The sequence below is a fragment of the Harpia harpyja genome, chromosome 1, assembly GCF_026419915.1.
Source record: "Harpia harpyja isolate bHarHar1 chromosome 1, bHarHar1 primary haplotype, whole genome shotgun sequence".
Classification (NCBI taxonomy): Eukaryota; Metazoa; Chordata; class Aves; order Accipitriformes; family Accipitridae; genus Harpia; species Harpia harpyja.
Window position 1 is genome coordinate 95,917,031 of NC_068940.1, and position 25,628 is coordinate 95,942,658.

Below are 25,628 nucleotides of genomic sequence, written 5' to 3' on the forward strand. Positions count from 1 at the left end.
TTTGCTAATTCTTTCTATTGGCTTAATTAATCTGTAGTCTTTCTGCCTTCTCTTCCCACACAGGTGAAGTTGATGAAGAGAATAGCAGAAATGTCTGATATTAAACCAATACTACGCAAATTACCACGCATTAAGAAGTATTTATTAAATAGTGACAACATCAGGTGAGTTCCAGCTAAAAAGAAAAGGGGCATTTTGGTTAAAGAGAGGCCGTGGCCTGTGACTGCATTTCTCAGTGCACTTCATGGAATACTGGGGTTTTATGAAATGGGAGATCTGTAAAAAAACTACAAAGATATTATTAGTTTAAATTCTCCTTGCTTACAAAGTGGTAGCTATGGCTTATTTTGTTCAATTTTAACAGGTATGAGAAACTTATAGCAAATTTAATATGTAACTGTTGTACCAGAAGTGTGTTAATCGCCTGTGGGATTTTACAGATATACTCAAAGTTCTGCCTTTTTTCTTTCCTTGAAGGCGCCCATGAGATAAATACTGTTGTATTGTAACAGTAGAATACAGTTTGTTTTGGATGTTTTTCTCCTAAAAGGAAAATAGTGACATTCTGAAATCTGCTTTATGCATATATTAGAAAAAGTAAGAGGGCACTTTAAGGTGTTTAGTGTCAGACGCATTAGTTCCAAAAACAGATCCATTTGAAGTGACATAAGTTGCAAAGTTTTGTTTTGCAAAGCATGAAATGATGAATGAAATTATGGAAATATCTACTGTTCAAAACCATGGTAAGTCTGCCTGTAAAGAGGACACACAGTGCATCACTTTCTTTGTGAGACATTTATAGTTTGTGAAACTGATGTAGTCCTGTGACAGCTACTGCTAAAGTTTAGAACCAAAAGAAAAGCGATTGGACCTTGACTTTTTTGGGGGGGGCACATCAAATGCTGGATTATGAGTATTTTGCTTTTTTCTGTGATAATAATTGTCATTTGAGTGCAGATCTAACATTCTGATGATATAATAGAAAATGTTTAGGAAGACAAAGTGGTGCAAATTATAAAGGACTGTCCAAAACCACAAAAACATGTAAAAACTTGGTATGTACTTTTAACAGGTGTTCAGTGAATGCAGCACCTCAACAGATACCAGAAGCATCTAAAGAAGTAGAGAAATTTATAAAGGGCATAGCTAGAAGTAAAAAAGAGAGAAAACCTGTTCGTCCCCATGTGATTGAGGTAAGAAATTACTTCATTTGTGACTAGGGCATCAAATACAGTTGACTTGATCTTGTGTAAAGACCACTGTGCAATCAGAAGATCATCTGAACTCAGGTACTATGTCTATACAGAGATGTCTGAAGAAATTTGCAAGAGTCAGCTCTGTAATAAGCTGCTATGTGTTTTGCCACAGAGGCTGTTCTTTACCGCAATAAAATAGACAATAGTAATCCTGTAGATCAGCTGTCAAGCCTTGCCCTGAGGTTACCGCTTTTGTGTGGGATGTGGAGAAAGAAATTCTTCCTTTCTCTGTTGCATAAAACTGTAATTTCTTTTTTAGCTGAGCTTTACTTGAAATGTTGGCTAAAGGAAATAGGGCATGACGTGCAGTTCCTCAGTTGCATAGAAATTTGTTTTGTTATCTGGCTGTTCAGGACATTTGGCACAAAATGTGCTTGATTCAATAGAGTTGACAAAGGATCTGCTCTGCCAATACACAGCTCCGTCTTAATTTCTGATGAGACTGGAATAAACTCCCAGTTCCTTACCCATGAGCAAAATGATAGTCTGAAACTTCTGGGGCCTCATTTAATCTGTCTTAGTGTCTTTCACTGCCAAATTACTCTTGAAAGGAAATTTATTTGGCATTTGCTTAGAAATTCAAATATAAAGAAGTAATTGAGTAGCTTGCTTATGTTTGTGAAGACACAGTCTGATGATAGTTTCAATGAGGTTTGAGTGGTAGGGGTTGCATTTGTAGTATTCTTGGTCTAAATTGTTAAATCATCTTTTAATATGAGGGCTGGGTGTCTTGTAGAAATCTTCAGAAGTCAAACCTGTGGGAAGTGAAATGCTTACTGGTTTGCAGATCACAAGGAAACTAGTCAACGTAAGTACAGTACTGGTTGGCAATATTGGTATTACACGGCTGTTACTGATACTAATGGTCCATCTTAAGCTGTTACAGATTCTTTTAGTATTTAGAACACCACCACTGAAACATAATGTGCCCTTCAGTTCCACCCTCTGACTGGACTGTTTCCTTAAACTAGCCGTCAAACTTCTCAATCCCTCTGTGTCATCCTTTTTGTTATCTTCTCTTTGGTTCTGGCATGAAGATTGTTTAGCTAACTCCATGTCTGTGCATGCAGGCAAATACTCGCTTGTGCTGTCTCTTGTAAGTGATGCTTATTTTATTTTTAACCTGGTTTCTTTCAAAACCAGGCTCCTGTGCTGTCACTTCCTCTTCTCCCTAAATGATTCTGAATGTGAGTGACACCTGACAGAAGAGCATCAGTGACAATTAAGTAAAAATGAGAATCTGTATTTAGCTACAGGAGAGAAAAACAGCTCAGCATACCCTGAGCTCTCCTCTGAGAAGGTGGCAGGGAGAGCTCAGCCCGCGGTTTTGCTTGCTGACCAGTGATGTATATGCTGCTGTGCTTGGCCCAACCAGCCAGGGTTGTGTGAGGGGCTGGAGAACAGCTCTCTGAAGTTAAGAAAGCCTTGAGAGTATTGAAATGGGGTCATAAAAGCTACTGGAGGTGTGTAAGGCTCTGCTCATGCTTAAGCAAGTACACAAGCAGGTGTATGTGTGAAAGAGGCAAAGAAGTGAGTGCTACAGAGGCCTGGAGACATGAAGAGGACTGGAAGTTTTGAAGTGGGGTTGTAAGGAAGACTTGAGTTTATTGCAGGGGATGTTTGAGTGGAAATTCCTACAGCTGCTACTGTTCAAAAATAGTTTGCATTTTTTTGTGGGTTTCAGTTTCTGAATTTGTTTTCAATATTTAAAATTGAGTAGATGGATTGAAATATAATGTGGTGACTGTGTACTTATGTGGACATAGAAGTGGAGAGTTATGAACACTTGCTTCAATCAAAGTAAAGACATGGCAGAGGAAGCATGCCACTCAAAACTCTTTGGTAATAATACAAGATCTGCACAACTGAGAAGCTGGTGTGCAAGGATGGGTAGCTGATGTACGGTGTCCATGTACTTTAGTTTCCCAAGGTAATCCTGTGTACTGGATTGCTAATATGGGCACAAGCGAAATGTCACTGTTTGCACTGTAGGTCAAGTGGCAGCTTTAGTATTTGTGTGTCTGTATGTTTGGCAGAATTTCACAGTTCTTAAAAAAGCCAGAGTTCTCAAATGGGTGAATTGTCTAATCTCTGCTAACTGTGACAATAATGCATTTTTCTCTTAGGATCCTACTTTCAAACCATGCCAGATGAAGACCCACTTTGTACTTCCGTTCCCAGTGAACTATATTGGGGAATGCATTCGAACGGTTCCTTACACAGCTGCAGACTATGCAAGGTGGGAAAGCAGAACCAGCAGGGAGCTTCAGCATATGTTGCACAGCACAAAACAAAATGGAAGGTGCTAGGCTGACCACAGAAAATGGAGTATCGATAGAAAACGCTTTGCAGTGCATTTGTCACAAAATCTTTATGGAACATCCTTTATATTGCTAGGTCCAGAAATGCCCTGTTTTAGTAAATGCTGAGATGAAATGATGAGGGGCTGCTATCCCCTAACTTCTGAATAAACAGCCCTGCCAACTTGGATGTGTCGGAGTTGACAGTCCTATTGCGTGCAACAAAGTTTAGGAGGCTGCTCTTGTATTTCATTAAAATGAAATAAATGGAAATAGTCAAAGAATGTTCCAAGGCAATGCCGCTCTTAAAATAATGTCACATTATTCAGCTATTATTAAATATTGAGTATTGTTATCGTTACTGGGGTAGATTACAAGAAGCAATGCGTTGCAAATAGGGATCTTTGTGAACTTCAGAGGAAGTTGAGAATATTACCATTGTCCAATTCATTTAACATCTTTGCTGTTGATACTTCTCTCGTTACAGCCTTCGAATTCTTGCACGGTTGATGACAGCTAAATTCCTACATAGAGAAATCAGAGAGAAAGGAGGGGCTTATGGTGGAGGTGCTAAACTTGGTCACAATGGCATATTCACTTTCTACTCCTACAGGTAACAGTAGGTTCATTCTTTCCTGTACATGTCTAAGGGGACCACTGACTGCACTTGCATGTGTCTTATTTTTGACTTAGTTGTAGTTGTCTTTTAAGATTAAGTAAAATGAAAAGAATGAAATAACAAGAAAGTGATTCAGTGCTGATGAAGTTAAGATTAATTGCTTAAGGTATATGATGAACCCCTCCTTGCTTTCTCTGGTTTCTGTCCTTGGGAAAGCCTAACTTATCTCTGCTGGTAGCAACCACCATTGTGTCTCTGTACCTAGATGTTAACTGTCTCAGTACCAGGTTTATGTAAAACTGGCTTTCACTTGTTTCTTCCTGGGTTGAGGAGGCCCTAAAAAAGAGAATTCAAGACTATTCTAAATTTAAGACCAGGAAGTAGAACGATGTTGTTCCCTAAGTTCCCGAGTTTGAAAATACGCAGCTTCCTTTGGTGACTTGCTGGAATAATCAGAGATTCAGCAGAAATCATTGCTGGTGATGAGCTAGAACTGCTTTCTCCTTCTTTTCTTTTCCCTTCCCCCCCCCCCAGTCCAGAACAGTTACCTCATGTTGGTGTTTTACCTTGCATTGATCTTACCAAAGCACTTGCAAACTGGAGGTATTAAAGACTAGTTGTAATCCCCACTAAAAATGTCATGTGGCTAGAGTCCTGGCTTAAATCATTTTTCTAGACCAAAGGCAGCCTAGCACAGTACTTGGTCGGGATTCCTAGCTAAAATTTGAGCAGCCTTGCCTTGCTATGAAGCTTCAACATGGTAGGACTTGTCCTGGTTAGTATTTCAGTAGTTGTTAACCTGTTGCACCTGTTTTACAGAGAGCAAAAACAGGTGTAGCAGGAAAAGCAACTCAGAGAAGATATGGCATATCATAAATATTACCGGCATTGATATTAATGGCAGTTATGCTTACTAAGCTGGTGCAGCAAATTGATAGGGCATTGTAAACAGTGCTGGTTTACCATCTTTTTTAATACCAGTTCTCTGCATGCTGTCTTAGAACTACTTTTAGGCAACTGAACTTGCTGCACTTGTGTATCTAAAATTCAAAAAATGCCTGGTTCATAACACTTCGTTCTTCTGAAAAAAAAAAAGAAAAAAAAAAAAGCCCAACCCCAAAATTTCTTTTTGTACGTTAAAAGGAAGTTTTATCATTTGGTTTAATCCCCATGTATGTATGCTTGTGTGATGCATAGTAAACTATGAATGAAATGAGAACAAAGCAATTAGGTTTTCATTTTGTAAGACTTGAAGTAATTAATTCTTTTTTTTTTCTTCTAAGAGACCCGAATTCATTAGCCACCTTAAAAACATTTGAAAAAGCAATCAAATGGGCCAAATCTGGAGAATTCACACAACAAGATATCGACGAAGCTAAGCTAGCAGTATTTGCTGCTGTAGATGCACCAATAGCTCCTTCAGATAAAGGTATACTCTCAGCAGCCTCACAGTACTGCCAATATTATTTTTTTTTTATTTAAATTTACAGGCAAGAAAATAGTTTGCTAAACTGTATCATATGATAAAATTTCTACTTGGCAGATGTAAGACAATTGCAGTTTCAACAAAGCAGTCAATTCCTGTTGCTCCCTTTCAGAAACACCACATGCATTCAGTCTCTCTGCTGAAGTTTTCATATTCATACTGCTCCTTGATGTCAGATGAATACAGCCAGGAGATGGAGGCAGATTAAAGAAACAACTTTAGGCTTGGAAAGGGCATTAAATGCAAGCAAATAAAAAGAAATATTGGTCTTCTGATTCAAAAAAACCTGAAGGATTATTTTCCTGACACAAGTATGCATACTGACTATGAATGTCTCTAACCTTTTGTGCATACTTTTTTTGAAGAAGTTGAAGCATAAAAGTCTGTCTGCTACAGTGGATCATGTTATCTTCTCTACATATCTGCATACTTGTGATGGCTTGGTAGTATCTTCACATCTTTTCAAGTTGCTCACTTGTTGCTTTGCTTTCCTCGCTTTTCCCTCCCTCCCCCATTCTCAGCTTAATTTCAGTCCAAAACTTGCTGAGTTAGAATACGTTCCTTTCCTATACAAAAGGAATGATAAGGTTAAAATTAGCGTTATTTTAATATGTATGTGTATTAATGCTAACTTATTAAACAAGAAAACTTAATGAAGCTGACTTTCAGCTGATGGAACTTGGTTTTGGTCTGGGCAATTAAAAAAAAAAGTAATCAATTTTAGGTGCATACAAGTGAAATACGTGCATATTGAACGTTGGTATTTGTGAGAGTAGTGACTTACATTCTTTGATATTTGAACGCGCATCTTAACAGAACTATGGCAAATTTAGTGGAACACTGAATAGAAGAACATTGTTCAACTGGCCTAGAGGCTGTTGCAGAAATACCTGTCCCTTCATACTACTGTTATTTTGATCATTGGCCCTGGATAAGAACTTGAACAACCTTATCTAACTTGGAAGTCAGCCCTGCTTTGGGCAGGAGGTTGGACTAGTCAACAGATGTCCTCCCAAGCCACATTTTTTTCCATATGATTATTTGCATGACAAAAAGCTTTTCTATTATTATTTTGGAGCGCTCTGATTGTTCATGGACCTATAATATTAATATTAAAATACTGTAGGCAAGTATTCCAACAAAAGCATTAAAGCATTTGTATGCAGATTTCTATGTGTAGTACAAAAAGGTGATCAAACCTTTGCATTGCACATATATTACAACTGATTGCAAATTGTAGGAGTTTGTTGTTGTAAACCACAATAAAAATAGAAGCCTCATGAAATGCAGTTTGGCTAAAATGTTGTTAGAAAGTACTGAGACTCTTCAGAATTAATCATTTTTAGGTTTTCTGGACCACCATTACGTTGAGGTTTTTGACAAACTAAATCACTTGCCAGAATAGAATATGAATCTTTTTTTTTTCCTAAATAGGAAACTCCTTTTAATGTTTGATTTACAGTTATTGTCTCAGAACAATGAATGGCCTTAATGGTAGTCTCTGTTCTTCCCCTCCAGCACACGTACCTGTCTTAGTTTGCACTCGTTCATGTGCTTAGTTGTAGCTGAGATTCCAGTGCACCAGTGCAGTGCATGGTTTTGTTTTGTTTTGTTTTTTTCCTAGGAATGGATCATTTCTTATATGGGATTTCAGATGAAATGAAGCAGGTGCACAGAGAACAACTTTTTGCTGTCAACAGTGATAACCTGGTTGATGTATCAAACAAGTAAGTCTGTGCTCAATTTAGGAAAATATTTACTTGAAAAACAGAACAAAAACCTCATTTGAAGAAGAAAACAGTTTGTGAAAGTTGTCATAATGAAGTTCTTGGATATTTTCCCTTGGCCCTTTGCACTACTTTCACCGTTTGCTTTTGTAACCTAGAAAGAGAGATGTTAATTATGTCCTGCTTATGGCATTTTAGCAGATGTAACTCCCTCCTATGTTCTGAATTTGTGGGAGGTGATTGTTTTACTTTGGAAGGGTCCAGAAACTGTCTGGAGAGAGAGTACACTCAGACATCCAGCTCCTGGCTATATGAGCTGGTTCTTCTAGACTTGTAACATTTTGTGCTTCTTTAGACTTCTGAATTCACTTTTAGGCTTAAGAATTCCACTACTGAAGAATACAAGGTTAAGGAGATAGGCTAGTTAGAGCTACGTCTTAGGAGACTCTTGTATTGTGATGACTGGGGAAAAAACACTGTAAGAAGTCCAAAAGATGCTGTAAATGCAAACAAGAGGTATATATCAAAGAGCACTTTTTCCTGAGATGGGAATATTTTTAACTTGTATAGCAGAGTTACAGGTAACAGAATGCAGCAGCTTCTCATTTGTTTCTGTTTTTTTCTTGCAGGTATCTTGCAGTTGGGAAGAGCACGCGTAGTCAAGCTGTACTAGGCCCAGAAAATGCAGATATCACCAAAGATCCCTCATGGGTCAAACGATGAATTGCTGCTGAACATCTGAGCTAATATAGAACAAGCCAATCTGTGTGACTATATAATTAGGGGTTTTTAGTAACTTTTGACAGTGCTATGGTCCAACTTAAATATTCATTGCTGCTTTCAACAGTGTCCAACAAACCAGTGAAAAGCTGTCCTTGAAATAATTATGTGAAAAATTTTCTAACCATACAGTATTTGAGAGCAAGAATTATATGCTCTGTATGGCAAAGACAGACCTTAATATTTTACGGAAGCCTCACTCCTCCCATTGCCATATGAATACTATATAAATTAAATATTTTTGTATATTTAAAACTCTCAAGTTTTAAATGGTGTTTGTTTGAAATCATGTCTGCTGTTAGATATATAAAGAACTATGTCTCCCATACTGAGAGATTTCATTCTTTGGTGTGATAATGCCTTTACATAAGCCACCTACGGGTAGAGGAGCTTTTGACAGTACATTCCACCTTGCATGAAGCCCAGTTTGTAGTGAATTGCAGTGTAGTCGGCGAATCAGTAATGAGGCAGTGTATTTTAAGTAAGTTCAGCCTATCATCTTGCCAATTTGAGCAACGTTCAGTCATATTTTCATATGACAGTCTAGTATTTAGCTTTTTGTCAAGGTCCAGTTAACAGAGAAGCTGGCCTGAGGAAACATGTTTGTCAGCCTAATTTCAAAAATCAATTTTACCCTTTTTCATTATTAGTTAGTTATTTTTTTTTTTTAAAGAGTCTTGAAGAAGCTGGGAGAAAGGAAGTATGAAGCAAGGACCAGATTACACCCTTGTGAATCTCAAGTTTTTAAAGCTTCCCCTGCCTGCCCTGCCCACCCCCCACCCCCCCCAATAGTTTTATCATCCCTGTACAAGGATAAGGAATTCCACATTCCAGCCTAATCCTGAAGAAGCAGCAAAAACCAGCTTGCCCCCTGCTGTGACTACTACCTGCATGGTTAGGGAAGGAAAAGGGCCATTGCTTTTCTCCTTTACTGGAGTGTATAGAGAATCCATTATGAAGCATTAGTCCCCCCATTGTTTAAAAGCAGGTGAATACAGTTTCTGACAAGTCATGATGTTTGCAACAGTATTTTATTTCACTTCAGATACATTAAGCACATTCTGTAACTCAACACAAAGCTAGCCATCTACACTTATTTTTTGGGTGTAAGTACTCTGAAACAAAGTGCAGTAGATGAGTAACTTACAGAGTGCATAGAACAGCGTTGCACTGATTGTTAAAGGGTAGTATCAGTAAATGGTGCTTGTCCATTAGATGCTAGGGTTTGTTTCAAACATAACACAAATACGGGACAAAATCTGTGACATCTGAACATCTTGTTTCACATAAAGTGCTGGTACAATAACTTAAATGTTACAAAACAAAGCTGTAATAATTCTAAAGCATTGTTACTCACAATGTGCATCTATTACAATAATCTAAAAGTGTTGTCTTTAGATGGCTCCGGTTTCTGCTTCCTTTGGGCTGTGCATAGCAACATGCTCCAGCTGGCCTGAATCTGAAACATCGTAACTAGTCTTGTACTTGGCCAGGATTTTCATCAGTGGTCGCAACTTCAGCCACCATTGCTCCTTGGGAATCCTGTGTCTGTGTAACAGTTGGGGGTGGGGGAGGAAAAAGATAAGGTGATTCACTTAGTGGCCAAGACAAACACATTTGACAATACTAACATTAATGGCCTTCCTCATAAATAGGATCAGATATTGACATTTATGGTGGGATGTAAACAGTGACCCAAAATGGAGAGAATTAAGGACAGAATACTGAAGAAATGAACAGATTTTACTGGAAGATGTTCATTATAGGTAAGGACAATACCAAATTTGGCACAAAAATGCTGCTCCACTAAACTGTACCAGCATGTAGAGCAATTCTGGGCATTAGAACAAAGACATTACAAGAAAGTTATTTAAAAGAACAGTGGAGTTCCAGAATCTACAAGAGGCTTCCAAGTATAAGGAAGATGAAGAGAAAGCATGAAGGGAGTTGTTAGAAAAGACAAGTGAACAGAGTGAATCACTGGCTGAATGCAGGCTAACAATGAAAGTGGAGTAAACCAGTTGACAAACACTGTGTGTCAGCACTGCGGAGAAGTTGTTCATTTGATGTGGTGAAAGGAAGCCTGTGTTGAGATGTTTAAAATGTAAGCAGCGTATACATACACAAAGTCTGTTTCAGTCTTAAGCTCAGCCACAGGTTGGAAAACAAGGTTGCGTCTACGCATTCCCAGCAAACAAACTGAGTCATCAGTATTGGCAAATACTTTTCCTAAAAAGAATGAAATAATTCAGTATCTTTCTTATTCACACTTGTAAGGGTAAATACCCTTTTTCTGTAATTAAACTGAATAGGAAGCTTACAGTAGCTTAATTCCAGTTAACTGAATATTTAATGTAATGACAAAACATCAATTAGTACTTTAATAGGGTTAGGAGATCTTCACTTTTTTAATGTAGCTTTGGTGATTAGCAATGAAAATACAATGTAAATAAGTAACAATAAGACTGAATTTTAACATCCAGTTTTAAATTAGATTTTAGTAAATAGTACTTTACAAAATTCCCAAAGAAGACATATTACCTTCTTCTGTCTCCCATGTAGCCACCATGAAACAAAAAGGAAGAACAGATGTAACTATATAACCATCAATTCCTTCATGCATGAAAAACTGTAATCACACTAGCATTTTTTTTAAAGAAAGATAAGAAAAGAGCTATCTGAATTATTGACCTCACTTGAGGGGAAATCTTACAGGAGGAAGCACAGCAAGGCACTACAGAGTAATAAAAACATAACCGAGAGGGAAAGAAGTATGTTGACTAGCAAACTAATACACATTCACATGTTTGCATAGTAGAGTAGTCTTATACCAATAGCTAATCAAAGACAGTAACAAGAGATAGCACCAAATATTTCTGCACCTTTTCGGTAGGTTTCTTTCAGTTTTTTGGAAATCCATTGCATAGCTTTTGCAGAAATTTTTGTCCCGAAGTTTCTATCAAATGGTGAAGGTGCACCACCCTGTGTGAAAATTTAAGTGTGGGTTAGTGTAGTTATTGAACCAGTATTTGTGTCATCTTATTTTATCAGTCATCTCTGTTCATGGCCTGCTCTACCTCTTATTTCCATTTCCCCCACTTAGAAAAACAAATAAACAAACCAAAAACCCCACCACACAAATCAAGTTAAACATTTAAAATTTGTGTTAAACACCAGTAGAATTCTCACTGAATCAATAATACTTTTCACTTAGATAAATTTCGCCGTTTTCCCTTTCTTCCACTTCTCCTCAGTGCGATCATTAAGCGCTGCCCAGCTGTCACGCTTCCATAGGGCAACCTGGTTTCAGCATAGACCAGGAAACTATTGAAGGAGAGGTGTCAGAAGGAGCCTCAGAAACCTAAATGCTGACTCTGTAATCTAGGAAGCCTGGGAAGCATAGCGCTCTATTGCAGCTAGAACAAGGAAGGCCGGAATACTGTGTATATAATACTAGGATGAAAAAAACACGTTAGGACTTCCTAGACTAGTGTTGTTTTGTTTAGGGGTTTTTTTTTTAACCTCTCTCTCTATATTATATAATGTCTGACTTTTCTGTCTGTTTTCAATGCAGCAGATGGGACTGAAATCATAGGTGAAGTAGTTTCAGATTGGTTGACTAATGCTGGTCTTGACCTTCAAAATAAACTTTGCTAAATTTTACACAAAATACCAACCTCAGCACTGAATAATCTAAAAATATATGAGTAAGGGGAATATACATACAACTTGAAATGACTTAAAAGGAGAGAGAGTCATTTCACTACTAGTACTTGAGAAATTTGGCTGTACTTGTATTTTTTACTCTACCTCAGTCTTGGTGATTAGCGTAGCCAAATTAGAAACTTACTATTTGCCCACTAACAAGCACTATAGTGAGATAAAGAGATGCAAGGTACAAAGACCATAAGGAGTAGTTCACTACTGTCTCTTCTACAAGAACAATTCATCTGCACATATTTTCTTAATGAAATCTCATCTCTCCCAGGGTTCAGAAGCCAGATACATTACAGATGGGCAGATGAGTTTGTTCTAAGGATATATTACAGTAATAGTAAGATAGCTGTATTATCTATTAAAAAAGTATAATTGTTTATTAATACAGACAGGAGAGGAATGAAAATGAAAATCATTAAGAATCTAATGCATTTTTTTCCTGGATTTTTAAGAAGGAATTGCAGTAAAATGTAACGCTAACAAAAACTTCTGAGTTACCTATAAACAAAAATCCACGCACTTTTTTTCTTTAATCCTGAATCAGACTTGTTTGAAATGCTTGAATAGTGTTCTCTGTATGTTCTCTGTTCATACAAATTTAAGCTTGTCTGTAACTTTAAGGTCATTTTTACCTGCTGCATGTGGCCCAATACATTTTTTCGACAGTCAAACACTCCTTTTCCTTCTTCAGAATACAGCTGATAAATGAAGTCAGTTGTGTAGTTCTCATTGCAGTTCTCATTTCTGTAACAATTAAGGCCAGATACAGTTAGGAAATTTGCTATTAAGTAGTGGATGTCTTTACAACTACTGAATGACAAATATTTTCCCATTTTCTTGATACAAGTAATCATGGCCCAGGTATTTTCATCTAATCACATACGTTTACGTCCACATAACATGCTCATGATTTTGAAGTCTGCATTACTTTTACTACACTGACATCACTGGCAGGTCACTTGGAATCCATTATTGAATAAGATAGTGAAAAATACCATTTTAGGTCTGACAAGTTTGTTATGCAGAGTTAAAATTGCACTAAAACAAAGTCATTAAAACTGCCAAAAAAAGTCATTGACATCCAATGTCATCATTTTGCCCTGTATAAAAGCATGGATAATGAACAGTACCTTAGGCTGTTCCTTATTTTTTCACCCTAGTCATATAACTAGTAGAACCTGAACAAAGACAATGGTATCCTCATACAGCTTATTGGAGTATTCATTTTTCAGCCCTTCACTATTTGGCAGACTGAAAATAAATGCTCAAGAGAGAAGCTACAGCCTGATTCAGGCTGCCTAAGAAGGTATAATTTTAAAACATGTTAATCAACATGTTTTAAATGTTTTGATTTTTGAAAGGTATTTTATTCTGTGTTATCTCCTAAAATCTAAGTAGGATTTTTATGGTAAAGGCCATACTATATGTGTACACATGTATGCTAGTTTTCACACTATCTTTGGTAAGACAGTATCTACAATAACAGAAAAAGCCGATGAAAAAATAGGCTGAAAATAGGATAAAATATTAGATTATGGAGCAAATATATTTATGTAGAAAGAAGGAAGCTTTGGACTTGAGCTTCCTGACAGCTCCCAGAATTGCCTTCTGGAGCAACAGCTTTACTAAAAATCACATGCTAAAGGAATAATCAAGGAATATAGACTTGGAGTGTCTTTGCAAGTGGCCAAACAGCCTACCTGGCTGGAAGTGCTCAGCATCACTGATGCCATCTATTAAACCTACTTCTACTTACCTCAGCACTAGACCACGCTGGATACTGGTTTTCATTTTTTCAGTCAAGTGTTCCACATTAGCCTAGAAACAACAAAAGTATTTTTAACGCACCATACAGAACTCTAAACCAACTTTAACGAGCCTACATATCCTAAGAACTTCTGTAAAGTATTCCACATAAAGTATTATGTGCAAATTCAAATAATCAACAGGTTTTTGAAGATCCAGGATAATATACCATGTATGGGTATTTATTCATCTTGGGTTAAAACTAACTTCTTCCTCTACATCACAAATAATTGATTTTAATAGCAACACAAAGTTGTTTTTTGTATGCTATACTGGTACAGCACCAAAGTTGGATAACCTTGATATACATAAAAATACAGAACTTGCCACAAAAGATCACAGCTTGCCCTTACTCCCAGTCCTTGCAATGGTCCTGTTATGGATAGTGATGTACTGCTGTGCTGGTACTCCCATATATGACATGAAGAGTACATGCCACTGAGAAATGAGTGGGGAGGAATTATGATTCATTTCCCATCTCTTTTCCTTTCAGGAAATTTCTGTCTTTTTAGCTTTGTAGTTGTCCATGACCACAGCTAGCACCAACTACCTCAGAAGTGTAAAATCCTCACAGTAGACAAGTTCTGTATCAGCTTACACCCTAATCTGTAATCCATAAAGCCCGAGATCTTTATTTTAGTAACACCTCCAAATATGCTCTGAATAGTTCAGTTCCTGACCTGAATGGCTTTCTAACACAATGAGCTGAGGCAATATCATAATGGAAGAAGTATTCCTTTTTTTCTTTTTTCCCCCTATTTTTTTTTTTTTTCCTCTTTTAAAACTGCCCAGGTCTGTTTATTTACATGTAATTTGAATTTCAATCAGAAGAATAAAAATAAAACAATTTATCTAGTAGTGTTTAATGGCTAATACAATAATTTTGTCATTTAACTGAACCTGATGCCAAGAATAACTGGGTGTATATATATATTCCTTTATATAATACGACATAAGAACTGGCATTATATCAAAGCTCTACTGACAAGTGCAGCTTTTAGATACCATCTAAACTTTGTTTATTTTTTTTGTTACATGAGCAATCTACTTCAAATATACACATTATGCCATATACGTACAACAATTTTAGCATCTACTTAAAAATGAGTAAAACATTTCTAGTGCTGTATACCTGGAGCTCTCGAATATCAAACTGTTCTTCAAAGATATAAGCAGCATCAGCTCCTGCCGCAAGGGCCCCCATATTAGCCAGATAACCACAATAACCACCCATGGTCTCAATGATGAATACACGACGCTTGGTACCACTGGCTGACTGTTTGATGCGATCACATGTCTAATCAAAGACAAGATATTGTAAGTTTAAATAAAAAAATTCTGAATTTTTATGCTTTTATATGCCATGCAACTTTGCATCACTTATTGGTAAAAGGATTAAAGAATATATAAAATCCACATATTTAAAAGTTCCAAAATAGCATAACCCATTTAACTGTAATAAATACCAAATAAAGCAATTCTTATAAATCATACATTGAACATCGCAGTCAAAATAAAATGTTTTGCTGCTATCAACTCTTATTTATTTGCTTCCTGCAAATACTGAAACAAGAATTAATTTTCATTTGTGCATGGACTTAAAAGTTGTGATAGTTTTCTAACAGAGATACAAATAGATATAATGGAGCTTTTTAATCAATTCTGGTATGAGTAAGTTTCTCTTCTCTGCTTTGACTCTATTCATTACTGAAGAGTTTATTTCTTCTTAGTATTGATTTTAAAATTCATTGCATTCCCAACCATACTTAACGGCTACAATTCCTTAAACTTAAGTCTTGAGCATGTATTGCTCTATTGTTTACTTTCCAATAAGCATATCAACATCATTCTTTCAAGCACTGGGAGAGCATTTTTTTAAATGTTTTTGGTATTTTTATTAATAGATACATACTTAATACAAAAAGAGTACAATCTCCACTTGCATTCACCAGCATAAAGAATGTTCTCTACAAAGAGATCTCTTGCTTACATGCCACCAATTAACACCAATATTAGAGCTGCCTAAGAGACTTGTAAAATAACAGAAAATTTCAAGTGTAGTAGGACCTAGGAAAACATAGAAACCTAGGAACTAGGCTACTCTTGCATCTCCAGGTTTTAATACTACTCAAAAAGCTATTTGACAAACTCACTTCCTGGAATGAATTTTTCTACCATTCAGTTATTTTAAAGTCATCAGATAATGTATCTTCCTTTCAGAAAGCAAATAAGAGAAATAGTATCTTTCTATTTCCTTCTTTGTCTTAAAAATAAATAGGTTATACCACACTTGGTGACAAGAATTTTGTGAAACTGATATTCTGTCCCTACACTAGTCCTGTTTAGTAAAAACAAGAAATAAAAGTACCTGTGAAGTTCGTCATCTTGAAACCTAAATTATGATTTTAAAAAATCCCCATGCCTTACTGTTTTTCTGAATGAGTAACTGTTTCACAGATAGTTACAACCAGAACCTTCAATCAGCTAACTGAAAATACTTCAAGCTGAAATAAAGATTGTGAGCAATACAGCTTTTAAAAATATACCTAACAGACCACAGAACAAATAATGAATTGATATGTGAAAAAACTAAAAATAATAAAAGCTTAGAACTCCTAACATCATAAGGTTTAATGCACTGAAGGACTAAAACCAGTGTATGCATTTATTTAGGTCCAGCTACTAAAAGATACATGTAAATTCATTTATACAAATATTTTTATATATTGCCAGATGTGCACATTATGTGTACACACATACAAGTGCAGAATTCACATGAAATTATTCAGAATACGGATTGACATTCTGTTATCCTAAGCAGAAAGTATCTCCATGACAAACTGAGTCACAAAAGCCTGTGTTGAACTTCAATCAGTTTTTCAAAATGACAATTACTTTTAGCTGTCTTGGATTCTACAGTGTCCTCAAGCACTTTACTTTCCCCTTCCAGATGTGTTTTCATAAGAATTTTTGCAGAATACTGTCTTCTGGCATATGGCAAACAATAATAAATTTATTAAAATCCCCATTACTTTTAATCGTGGCAGGTGCGGCACTGAACCAATTTTAACTCATTTTAAAAAAGCTGCCTGGAACTGGATGGATACTATGTGTTAAGTTTGTGTTATAAAAAAAAAAAATCTTGGTTTTAGACACTGAATAAATAAATACACATGCAAAGATTTCTTTCATTTTGAGAGACCTAAAACTTTTTTAGAAAGCTTGGAGTTTACCAAAAGTTTTCCAGCTGCTGGTAGTAGAATGAGATTTTCTGCCTTTTGAGAAGCTCCAAGTTCTAAGCAAGGATGTAAATCATTAGTTGCTTTTGGGATTACCCACTTTAGATTTATTTAGAAGGATTTCTATCCTTGACTATACAAGAGACGTTAAGTAGAAACTTTCTGCTATTCTTGCTCTCTCAGAATGACTGACAGAAACACACAAATACAAAAATGGCAGAGAGAGATTTTAAAGAATCATTCATTCACATACTACTCCATAGGCTGGAAAGGCCAAAGCTCAAATGCTTGATGCAGATTTCAGAAGTTTTAAACATGAAGGCATGGTGACTCTTTCTGGAGTACTCTTTGGAATTCCATTGCTAGTTGAGCTTTCACATGAACTGAGCCAGCTTCATGAAAAATCTGATATTCAAAACTTCACCAAATCAACAGTGTTCTATTTTTAGCATAAACTAAACATTCTAACCATCATGAAATTCAATAGATACAGCCATTTTTAATTTTATTTTTTACTGAGAGCTTTATTGAAAGCTGTACAAATTGCAATTAAAATTAATAATAAAAACAGTGAAATAAGAGGAAGCAGCAATATATGCAATCCTTTTTCCTCCCATTGTTTTCATGTTTTCACTTTTACAGGTGCATCACTATTTGAAGTGATATCAGTCATAATTAGCAGACTTAGCCTGAGATTTGTAGAAGTAGGTAAGGGGGAAGCAGCTCATGGAGTGGTAAAAGTACCTGTGTCCTGCCTATGAACGTATTGCTACAATTTACCCACACTACATCTTAGGTCATCTTCACCCCAAGGTTGCTGTATTGCATCTCCCAAAGACCAGGCCATAGTATATTCTGACACAGCTCTTTCAATTACCTACTGGAGCTTTTTCACTCTATAAACACCACCATATCAGAGCAGGAAAATAAACCCGCATTTCTCAAACCCCTGCATCTCTATTCTGACTTTCTTGGACAATTACTTCCCAATTAGTTATATGGATTGATAATGAGGGGTTTGATAAAACCCAGAGCTGTTCAGAGGTTTACTCATTTGTTTGCATTAGACCTCAGCTCAGCTCCCTTTGCTGTGGCTCCAGCAGACTCAATAGGATAGTAAAGAACTTAAGGAGTTCATTTAGCAGTTGTACCCAAGGGAAAAAGCTATGGCAGACTGAAACTAGAAAACTGACTGTTCTGACTGAAATGGAAAACTCATTCATAGCAAGTTCTGGCCTCACACTGTTTAGTCAGCATCAATGACAGACTTAACTATCTATACTATGAATGCATTTATATGCACTTAATATATGTTAAGCCTAATGCAGTCTGTGGGATTATTCATGTGTTTAGTGTTAACCATGTACTTAAAATGCCCTGTTGCACTGAGCTCAGTCATTAGCTCATGCAATAAATGTGGCATTTATTTATAAAATGTGCTTTCTTCTTTCATCTAAGTAATGCTGAGGAGCTACATAAGATAAAAAAAAACAAAAATCAAAGCAAGCAAAATATTTTATTCTCAGTAAAAGTAAATGCCCTAAGAACTAATGCAGCAGTCTTGGATAACAAAACAGAAGTTAAACATACAACATAATTTTTATAAGGTTAATCTTTAATCAGTCTTGGAAAACTTCTTAACTATAAACCAGAAAGAAAAATAAAGTAACCAAATTATTTTAGAAAACTAGACATTTCAAGGTCTTTAGGTAGCCTCATCTTATGCATTTTATTGTCTTAACTTGTAACAGATATGCAGTCTTACCTCCACAATAGCATTCAAGGCAGTGTCAGCACCAATGCTAAAGTCTGTGCCTGGCACATTGTTGCTAATAGTAGCAGGCAACACACAGATAGGTACGCAAAACTCCTCAAAGCGGGAACGTGCCTCGTGTAGCTGCAGACAACTTTCATAGGCCTGAAGCAGTGGTACAAGTATGAGTGATACATTCCTTGTCTTTGGGTTGCTCTGCTAATGACTCCTTGCATGTGATGGTAAATTTGGCTGTCCATTGGCCCAAGTAAATAAAATTGGTGAGATTATTTGGGGGGGGGGGGGGGGATATCCTGTACATACCACAACAGTGCACTGGGGTTGCATTGGCACAATGCTCTTTGAAGAAAGGCAGAAGATTAGTGCAAGTTAATACAGAGTGAACATGAAGTGTGCACAGCATAGAGGTCTGAAGCAGTTGGGCAGAAAAAGAGAGCATAAAGGTAGACTGGAAATCATTCCACAAGAAACCACTTAAAGAACAAAGTTTGATACATGTTAAGGAGTTTAGAAAGTTGACTAGTAAAACACCTACAACTTGAAGGAAATGCTTAAAGAAAGCTGCTTTTTTAAAAACTATGTTATCCTATAAAGTCAAGACACACATCGATTTCCACCAAGAAAAAGGAAAAAAAGTTTTGCCTATGCCTTCCAAGACTCTATCAACATCACACATCTGCCTTTATGCACATAGGCTGGACCTAGGCCCAGAAAAATCCAGGAACATGTGCACATGGATGAGTTAATAAAAGTTTGCAAGTATAGTTCAAGGATTCTTTGAAAAACAGCTGTAGGTCCTTGGGAAGATTCCAAACACTACAAAATAAATCATCATGTGAAAAGGATTAGGTGTTCCTAATAGATGTCAAAATAATACTTAAAGGTTAAGATTTTGCAGCTGTTTTAAGTCAGTAAACATATTTTTAGTTACATTATTCCAATTCTTTCTATTCTAAACTAATCAGCATCTCTTATGATGTGTGGCAATTTTTTAAACTGCCTATGTAATGACTCTCCACAAGAAAGCCTGATTACATAGTACATTACATTCTTCTCTTTCTCCCAGAAAGGACTGATGTTCACAGAAGTCTCATCTTTTCAATTTCTCAAATCAGTTCAGAGAACCAAACTATTGCAGATCAAAATTAGATAGCTATCAAGCTATCTCCACAAATATCTATACGGTGACTGATTTAAGCAATAACTTAGGACAAAATGATGGGAAAAATATTCATGTGTGAGAGTTCTGCTTTCTAGGGTTTTGTCCTAGATAGAGCAGATCCTGTTCAGTGAGAGAACAGGCCATGTGGCAGTAGGTGCATAAGTGCAAACTGACTTTCTAAGTCTCTCTCTACTCATGTATTTCATAAGTGCAACTTTCAATTAAGCTCAGTGCTACAATGCATTTCCAGTTTAAGTCTAAAACACAGTCTAAAAGACTGCACTTTCAGACTTGTAACTCTGAGAAGCAATATAGCCAGAAGAGCAACAAATAGGGGTTTTTTTTGTTTTTTTTTTGAGTGGACAAGACTTTACTGAGAAAATTTCAGTAATTGTCTAGCCCAACTCAGCTCAGTCAGGCTGCTTTGAATTTTTATTTCTACTGAAAAATAAAGATGTACACCGAGTCACAGTGGTTTGGTAAAATCACATGGCTTCATGAAGAGCTGAAAAACATGAGTTTCTTTAAGAAGTTTTATATTGAGACTTTTGGGAAACCAAGTCGAAGGGAGATTTAGAGCAATAACTAACACGATTGGTTAGTCTGCATTTATGATATGTTAAGATGCAGTTAAGATATGTTTTACTTGCATTAAATATTGCCATTTTATTTGATGCAAGTGATTTCAGCAAACATATCAGAAGACTGTACCTTCACCAAGCACGAGCATTAGATGATTATATGCAACATCTTTGCATCACTGCAGCAAAATATGAAAATGCTTTCAATAAAGGGTCACTTAATAATTATAAAGGGTAAGTAAGTGATAGGTGGTTTTAATAATTGTTTTACAACTACTTTTTTAAAATAAGTACTACAGTAAGATCATAGAGGGATACTGTACTATGTCAATGAAATGGTTTAATCATTTCACACCTTTTTATTGTATTTGTGTTTTTAAAAATGGTATTGCCATAACCAATGATGCTTTATAAAAATACATGCAGTCAAGCAAAGACTGTGGTTTGTTGTCTTTATGTTGATCTAAATGCAAATGGCCATTGAAAGGGATGGATTTACTGCTCTACCTCCACATCCAGCTGTTGCTAGGGCTGAAGCAGATGAAAATTTTACTGGTTAGCCAGCTTGGCCAGGCTAATTTTCAGCTTCCTAGTTCAGATTAATGTGGAGCCACATATGCTAGTACCAGCACTGGAAGGGTACAGGAATCTGTGTTTTTCAAGGGAAATGCATGGAGACTCCATTAAAGCAATCTAACTGTAGCTTTCTTTGCTCCTCAGTGGCTGCTTGCTATTCTTTTTCTCACAAAACTAATTGATCAACCTGTACCCCCTTCCCTTTGATGAAAGGAAAAGGCAGATTGTCAAAAGAAACACATTACCAAGTTTTAGCCTCTTCCTTTCTCAGGTTCTATTTTTTTCCATCTCTAGCCGATACCTTTTTCTTTTCATTTCCCCATTTACTTCTACATCTCCTAAAAATATTCTTCCATGCCTTGTTCTGGTTTATTCCTCTTTCCATCACTTCCCTCTAGCCCATCAGTAGGCTTTGTTTTCAAATTAAATTTTCATCCTTTCCACTCTCTTTCCATGTTCTGTAGCTGAAAGAGTCTAACTCCTTATTCAGTCTGCTTAGTTACAGAGTAGGTTTCTGCTTTTTAGTTCCATCTGCAAGATGTATTGCTAATGCCTCTTTTTGATCAATATTAAGTAATCCAACTTTCATCTAAAAAATTTCTATCCTTCATGATTATGTAGGAAAAAACCTAACACTTCTTTGGTGTCACATTCCAGAGGTCTGCTATCTGAAATAATATTCTATTCACTTCACTGGGTTGCAACATGAAGTTGAGAATATAGGTATTTTTATTATGGTAGTTATTTTACTGATGCTTCTTTTCACAGAAAACTCAAAGTTCACGTTCTTATCCTGCAGTCCTAAACAATTTATTTTGTACATCTAGATATACAAGCCTTAAGCATACCCTTTTCAGGTACAGAAACATCCAGCTTTCCCCAGGTATTTTATATTGGAGTTTTCATTGACAATTTTTCTAATATTCTGAAAACTGAAGTGAAAAATACAGCATATCATAAATTTAAAACATTATTCAAAAAACAAACCAAATTCTACTATTCAACTGATTACAAGCCTATATTTTAAAACAAAAATGGAAAAAATGCAACATTTCAAGAGGGTTACAGAATTTGTTATAGAATCTAATTTCTAATTATTGAGAAACATACCACCCACTATCTGTGACTTAGGGAAAAGCACGCTCTTACATAACTTCTGAATGAGAGATTAGGTATCTGTTGGTCTGGGTTTTATTGTTTTCCTTTTTAAATGCAGCATCTTAACACATTTTATGTGCAAATGTCTCCAGGTACCATTTACATGCCTTGACAAGTTTTAAACAACCTAACATTGACAAGTGTCTAGTAATGCCAAACACTAACTCCGCCTCATTACCCAGTAGAAATGTACTTACCTTACTAAAAACTGTCAAGAACACAGAAGTAAGAAAAGTACCACAGAAAAACTAAGTGTGATGACATTTTGGTGTTCATAAGAGGTACTAATCTGAGAGCATTGAAAACTGATACATTTATTGACCTAATAGTGGCAATAGGAATAAAAATGCTATAAACTAGATATAATGGACATTCACGCCCATCTGCTACTTTCATTTACCACAGTCAATTGTATGACTTGTATTGAGCTTATCAGTCACACTTAAGAGGGGGCATCATCATTATGCAACCTGATCTGAACATGACACAGGAATGAAAGGATACATTTTTCATTATCAGTTTTAGTGAATCATACTCAAACCATCAGAGCAGAAAACTGAAAAGATACCAAGCAGAAATGTTGCCACAACACAAAAGTCTGCTCCTTCCCCAAAAGAGAACAAAATTTAATTTTCCATTGGATTGAATCTACATCTTGCAAAGCCATTACATTTCATATTTATTTCAGAGAAAAATCTAGGCAAAATAAAATGCAAAACCAAGACGGAAGCTATTAGTAAAAAAAATATAATTTTGAGAATTTTTCAACTACTGCATTGAAAATATGGAGATACTGACATTTTATTATCTAATGAAGGCAAATGATATCTAGAAACCTAACTATAAAGCAAAACACAGCAACAAGGAGAGAGAGACTGACTGACTACGATATATCCCCTCTACATGAAATAACCTATAAAAAGAAGTCAGTTAGGCAAACAAAGCTTATGAAGAAAAGAAAAGAAGAAAAGTAGGTGTTATGCACAATCATTTTACTCACCTTAATTTGTGATCAATCATTTTGGAGAGATATTTTTATTTACCAGAACTGGAAACAACATCCACATTTATAACCTAAGTTGTCTATAAAGAATACGATCAAGATAAATTTTAGTTATCTTACAGTCTTGTTCAAGGCAACAGTTAAGGAAACTGAAATTTGCTAACTGAAGGGTTTATTTTGCCGAAGATAAAAATATTTATGTTGCCATGGTAAGAAACAAAACAAAACAAAACAGGTGAAGTTTATATTAGTGCTTTTGAAGTTGATAGCATTTGAGGAATCCTTCAAATTTCTGAAAATAATATCATGATTAAAATCTTCAAATGTATCTGATAGAAAAAGTGACAATTAATTTTCAAAAGCAACTTGAAAATCTTTTCCTGCTTTACATGAGCACTGTGCTCGTTATTTTTCACTTTTTAAAATGTAGCTCGATATGTACAATCAGTGAAAAATTCTACATTCTTGCTCCAACATGGCTGCAGACAAAAATCAGAAAGTAAAACTTGTAATAAAATATGGTAATTTATTGTAAATCACTAAGTTATGAAATAATTCTGTTTCTTCTTTATAAGTAATAACATAAATTCAATTTTGAAGACAAATGCTTTATTAAGTCTTTGCTGTGTTTTGAACAAACTATGGACACTCTGCAACTGTATTTGCAATATGTATGTGTCTGCAGATTATGTTGAAAAAAAATTGAAGGAAGTGTAATATTACTGCTATTTTACTGTTATATTACTGTTTCACAGACAAAATTATGTCAGAATATAAACAGAATTGCTTTTCTTAGCAGAGCTGTGATGAATTAATGCTTCTTAAGTGATTCAGATGAACTGTAAATGTGCATGCTTGACAATTTAATTTGTAAGGTGTTTGACAATGCTTTCTGTCCAATTGAGTTTAGTATTAATCAATATATTTTTAATTTATAATCATATTACTGGATTTGATTTTTTAAAAAATACTTCATAATATGTCTCAACTTTTTGTTAAATCTGTTATTAGTAGAATACATGCAATTCTTATTTTTAGAGAAATATGGATCTTACATTACGTATTAGAGAAATAAAGATGTTACATAAATAAGGATCTCTTTCTGAACAGAACAACATTCACTCAGTGTTTGTTACAGCTAGGTATACTGATAGTTTACCCATAATGGGGATTTTTTTTACTCTACAGTGCATCAAATGATCATCAAGTCTTAGCTTTAGGTTTCTTTCTTCCATATACAATAGATATATGCCATCTTATTTTGTAGTTTACAAGTTTACAGGTCATTGTAGTTTCAGAGGAAACCTAATGGAAGCATTTGGGATCCTAAACCTTCTCTTTTTAAAATGGGTATTATGAATGTGGCTATATCAAGTAACTGTATCATTTTCCAAAGTTCTGGTCTATAAAAATATCCAGTTCTAGCCAATTTAGTCAGTTTAAACCAGAACTGCTTTGTTAGTAAGCGCACACACCAGAATAGACTTACATCAGTTATAGTGTTCAGAGCAGTATCTGCACCAATGCTGAAATCTGAACCCGGTACATTGTTGGATACAGTTGCAGGAACCATAACCATTGGAACACAGAATTCGTCATATTTCTCTCGGGCAGCTGACAATTCCAGAAGTCCGAGGTACGCCTGTTGGGCACAGGCATTGGGTGAAAAATTAGGATGAATAAAATAAGGGCAAAGTTGGAGTGATAAAACGGAGGGGCCACAGGGGGAGCCATTTCTACCACAGCACACTTCAGCAAGTCAAAGCATTAAGGAACCACTAAAATCTAACACAAAAAAAGAAAGCATTAAAAACAGGTATACATTTGAAAACACAATAAATAGAACAGTCATTTTCAAGGGGATATATAATTTAGACATAACAAAGTGCTTCATACAACAAAAACATACTGCAAACTAGTTCCCCAATCTTTAGGTACTGTTACTCCTGATTTAATATCTTAATATTTCTGAACTAGGGCCATGCCTAACAGGTTGGTAAAATTGGATGATTCTTTCATTATCAAGAAGCAATAAGCATGCTCTTCTTTAGGAAGAGTTGGCAAAATACTTTCCTGAATCAAGATTTCAAAAATTTATTGTTTTGGTAAAATGAAATGAACATGAAATACAGGAAAAAAAAGAAAATACTTCTCTAAATCAATTACAGATTTTGAAATGCACTATGTGAGAAAGAGTGGCTTCAATAAGGGACTAACAGTGCAATTACCACTAAAGGTCAAGAACTTCTGGAAGTATGTTCTAAGTATTGATACAGTATAGACTGGAACTTGCACTAGAGGTCATTAATTATTTTTTTTAAATACAAAAATACTATCATGCTATCTCACCTTATTTATCCATTTAGCATATCCTATTTTGCAGTTACTAGTCACTGTCTTGAATATCAGCTTTCCACAGAATCTGTGATTGACAATACTTCTGA

The 25,628-nt window shown here is 35.7% G+C and overlaps 2 protein-coding genes across 5 annotated transcripts in view; one reads left to right on the forward strand and one right to left on the reverse strand.

Annotated features, from left to right (window-relative positions):
- Positions 1–8,496, forward strand: part of PITRM1 (pitrilysin metallopeptidase 1) — a 30,203-nt gene extending 21,707 nt beyond the window's left edge. For both annotated transcript variants that reach the window (XM_052806271.1, XM_052806280.1), the window contains exons 20-27: positions 64–164; positions 1,073–1,193; positions 1,993–2,064; positions 3,383–3,495; positions 4,044–4,169; positions 5,459–5,604; positions 7,286–7,388; positions 8,018–8,496. In XM_052806271.1, coding sequence (XP_052662231.1) covers positions 64–164; positions 1,073–1,193; positions 1,993–2,064; positions 3,383–3,495; positions 4,044–4,169; positions 5,459–5,604; positions 7,286–7,388; positions 8,018–8,111 — 876 coding nt within the window. In that variant the 3' untranslated portion in view covers positions 8,112–8,496. The remainder of the gene's footprint in view (positions 1–63; positions 165–1,072; positions 1,194–1,992; positions 2,065–3,382; positions 3,496–4,043; positions 4,170–5,458; positions 5,605–7,285; positions 7,389–8,017) is intronic.
- A 684-nt stretch (positions 8,497–9,180) lies between these two features.
- PFKP (phosphofructokinase, platelet) overlaps positions 9,181–25,628 on the reverse strand; it is a 47,151-nt gene continuing 30,703 nt past the window's right edge. The window contains exons 16-23 of one of the 3 annotated variants that reach the window (XM_052806306.1): positions 24,674–24,826; positions 18,696–18,848; positions 14,824–14,988; positions 13,642–13,703; positions 12,518–12,629; positions 11,051–11,150; positions 10,292–10,397; positions 9,181–9,716 (exon numbers count right to left, since the gene is read on the reverse strand). In XM_052806306.1, the coding sequence (XP_052662266.1) occupies positions 9,563–9,716; positions 10,292–10,397; positions 11,051–11,150; positions 12,518–12,629; positions 13,642–13,703; positions 14,824–14,988; positions 18,696–18,848; positions 24,674–24,826 (1,005 nt within the window). In that variant the 3' untranslated portion in view covers positions 9,181–9,562. The remainder of the gene's footprint in view (positions 9,717–10,291; positions 10,398–11,050; positions 11,151–12,517; positions 12,630–13,641; positions 13,704–14,823; positions 14,989–18,695; positions 18,849–24,673; positions 24,827–25,628) is intronic. The other 2 variants (XM_052806299.1, XM_052806292.1) reach the window with 2 other exon arrangements.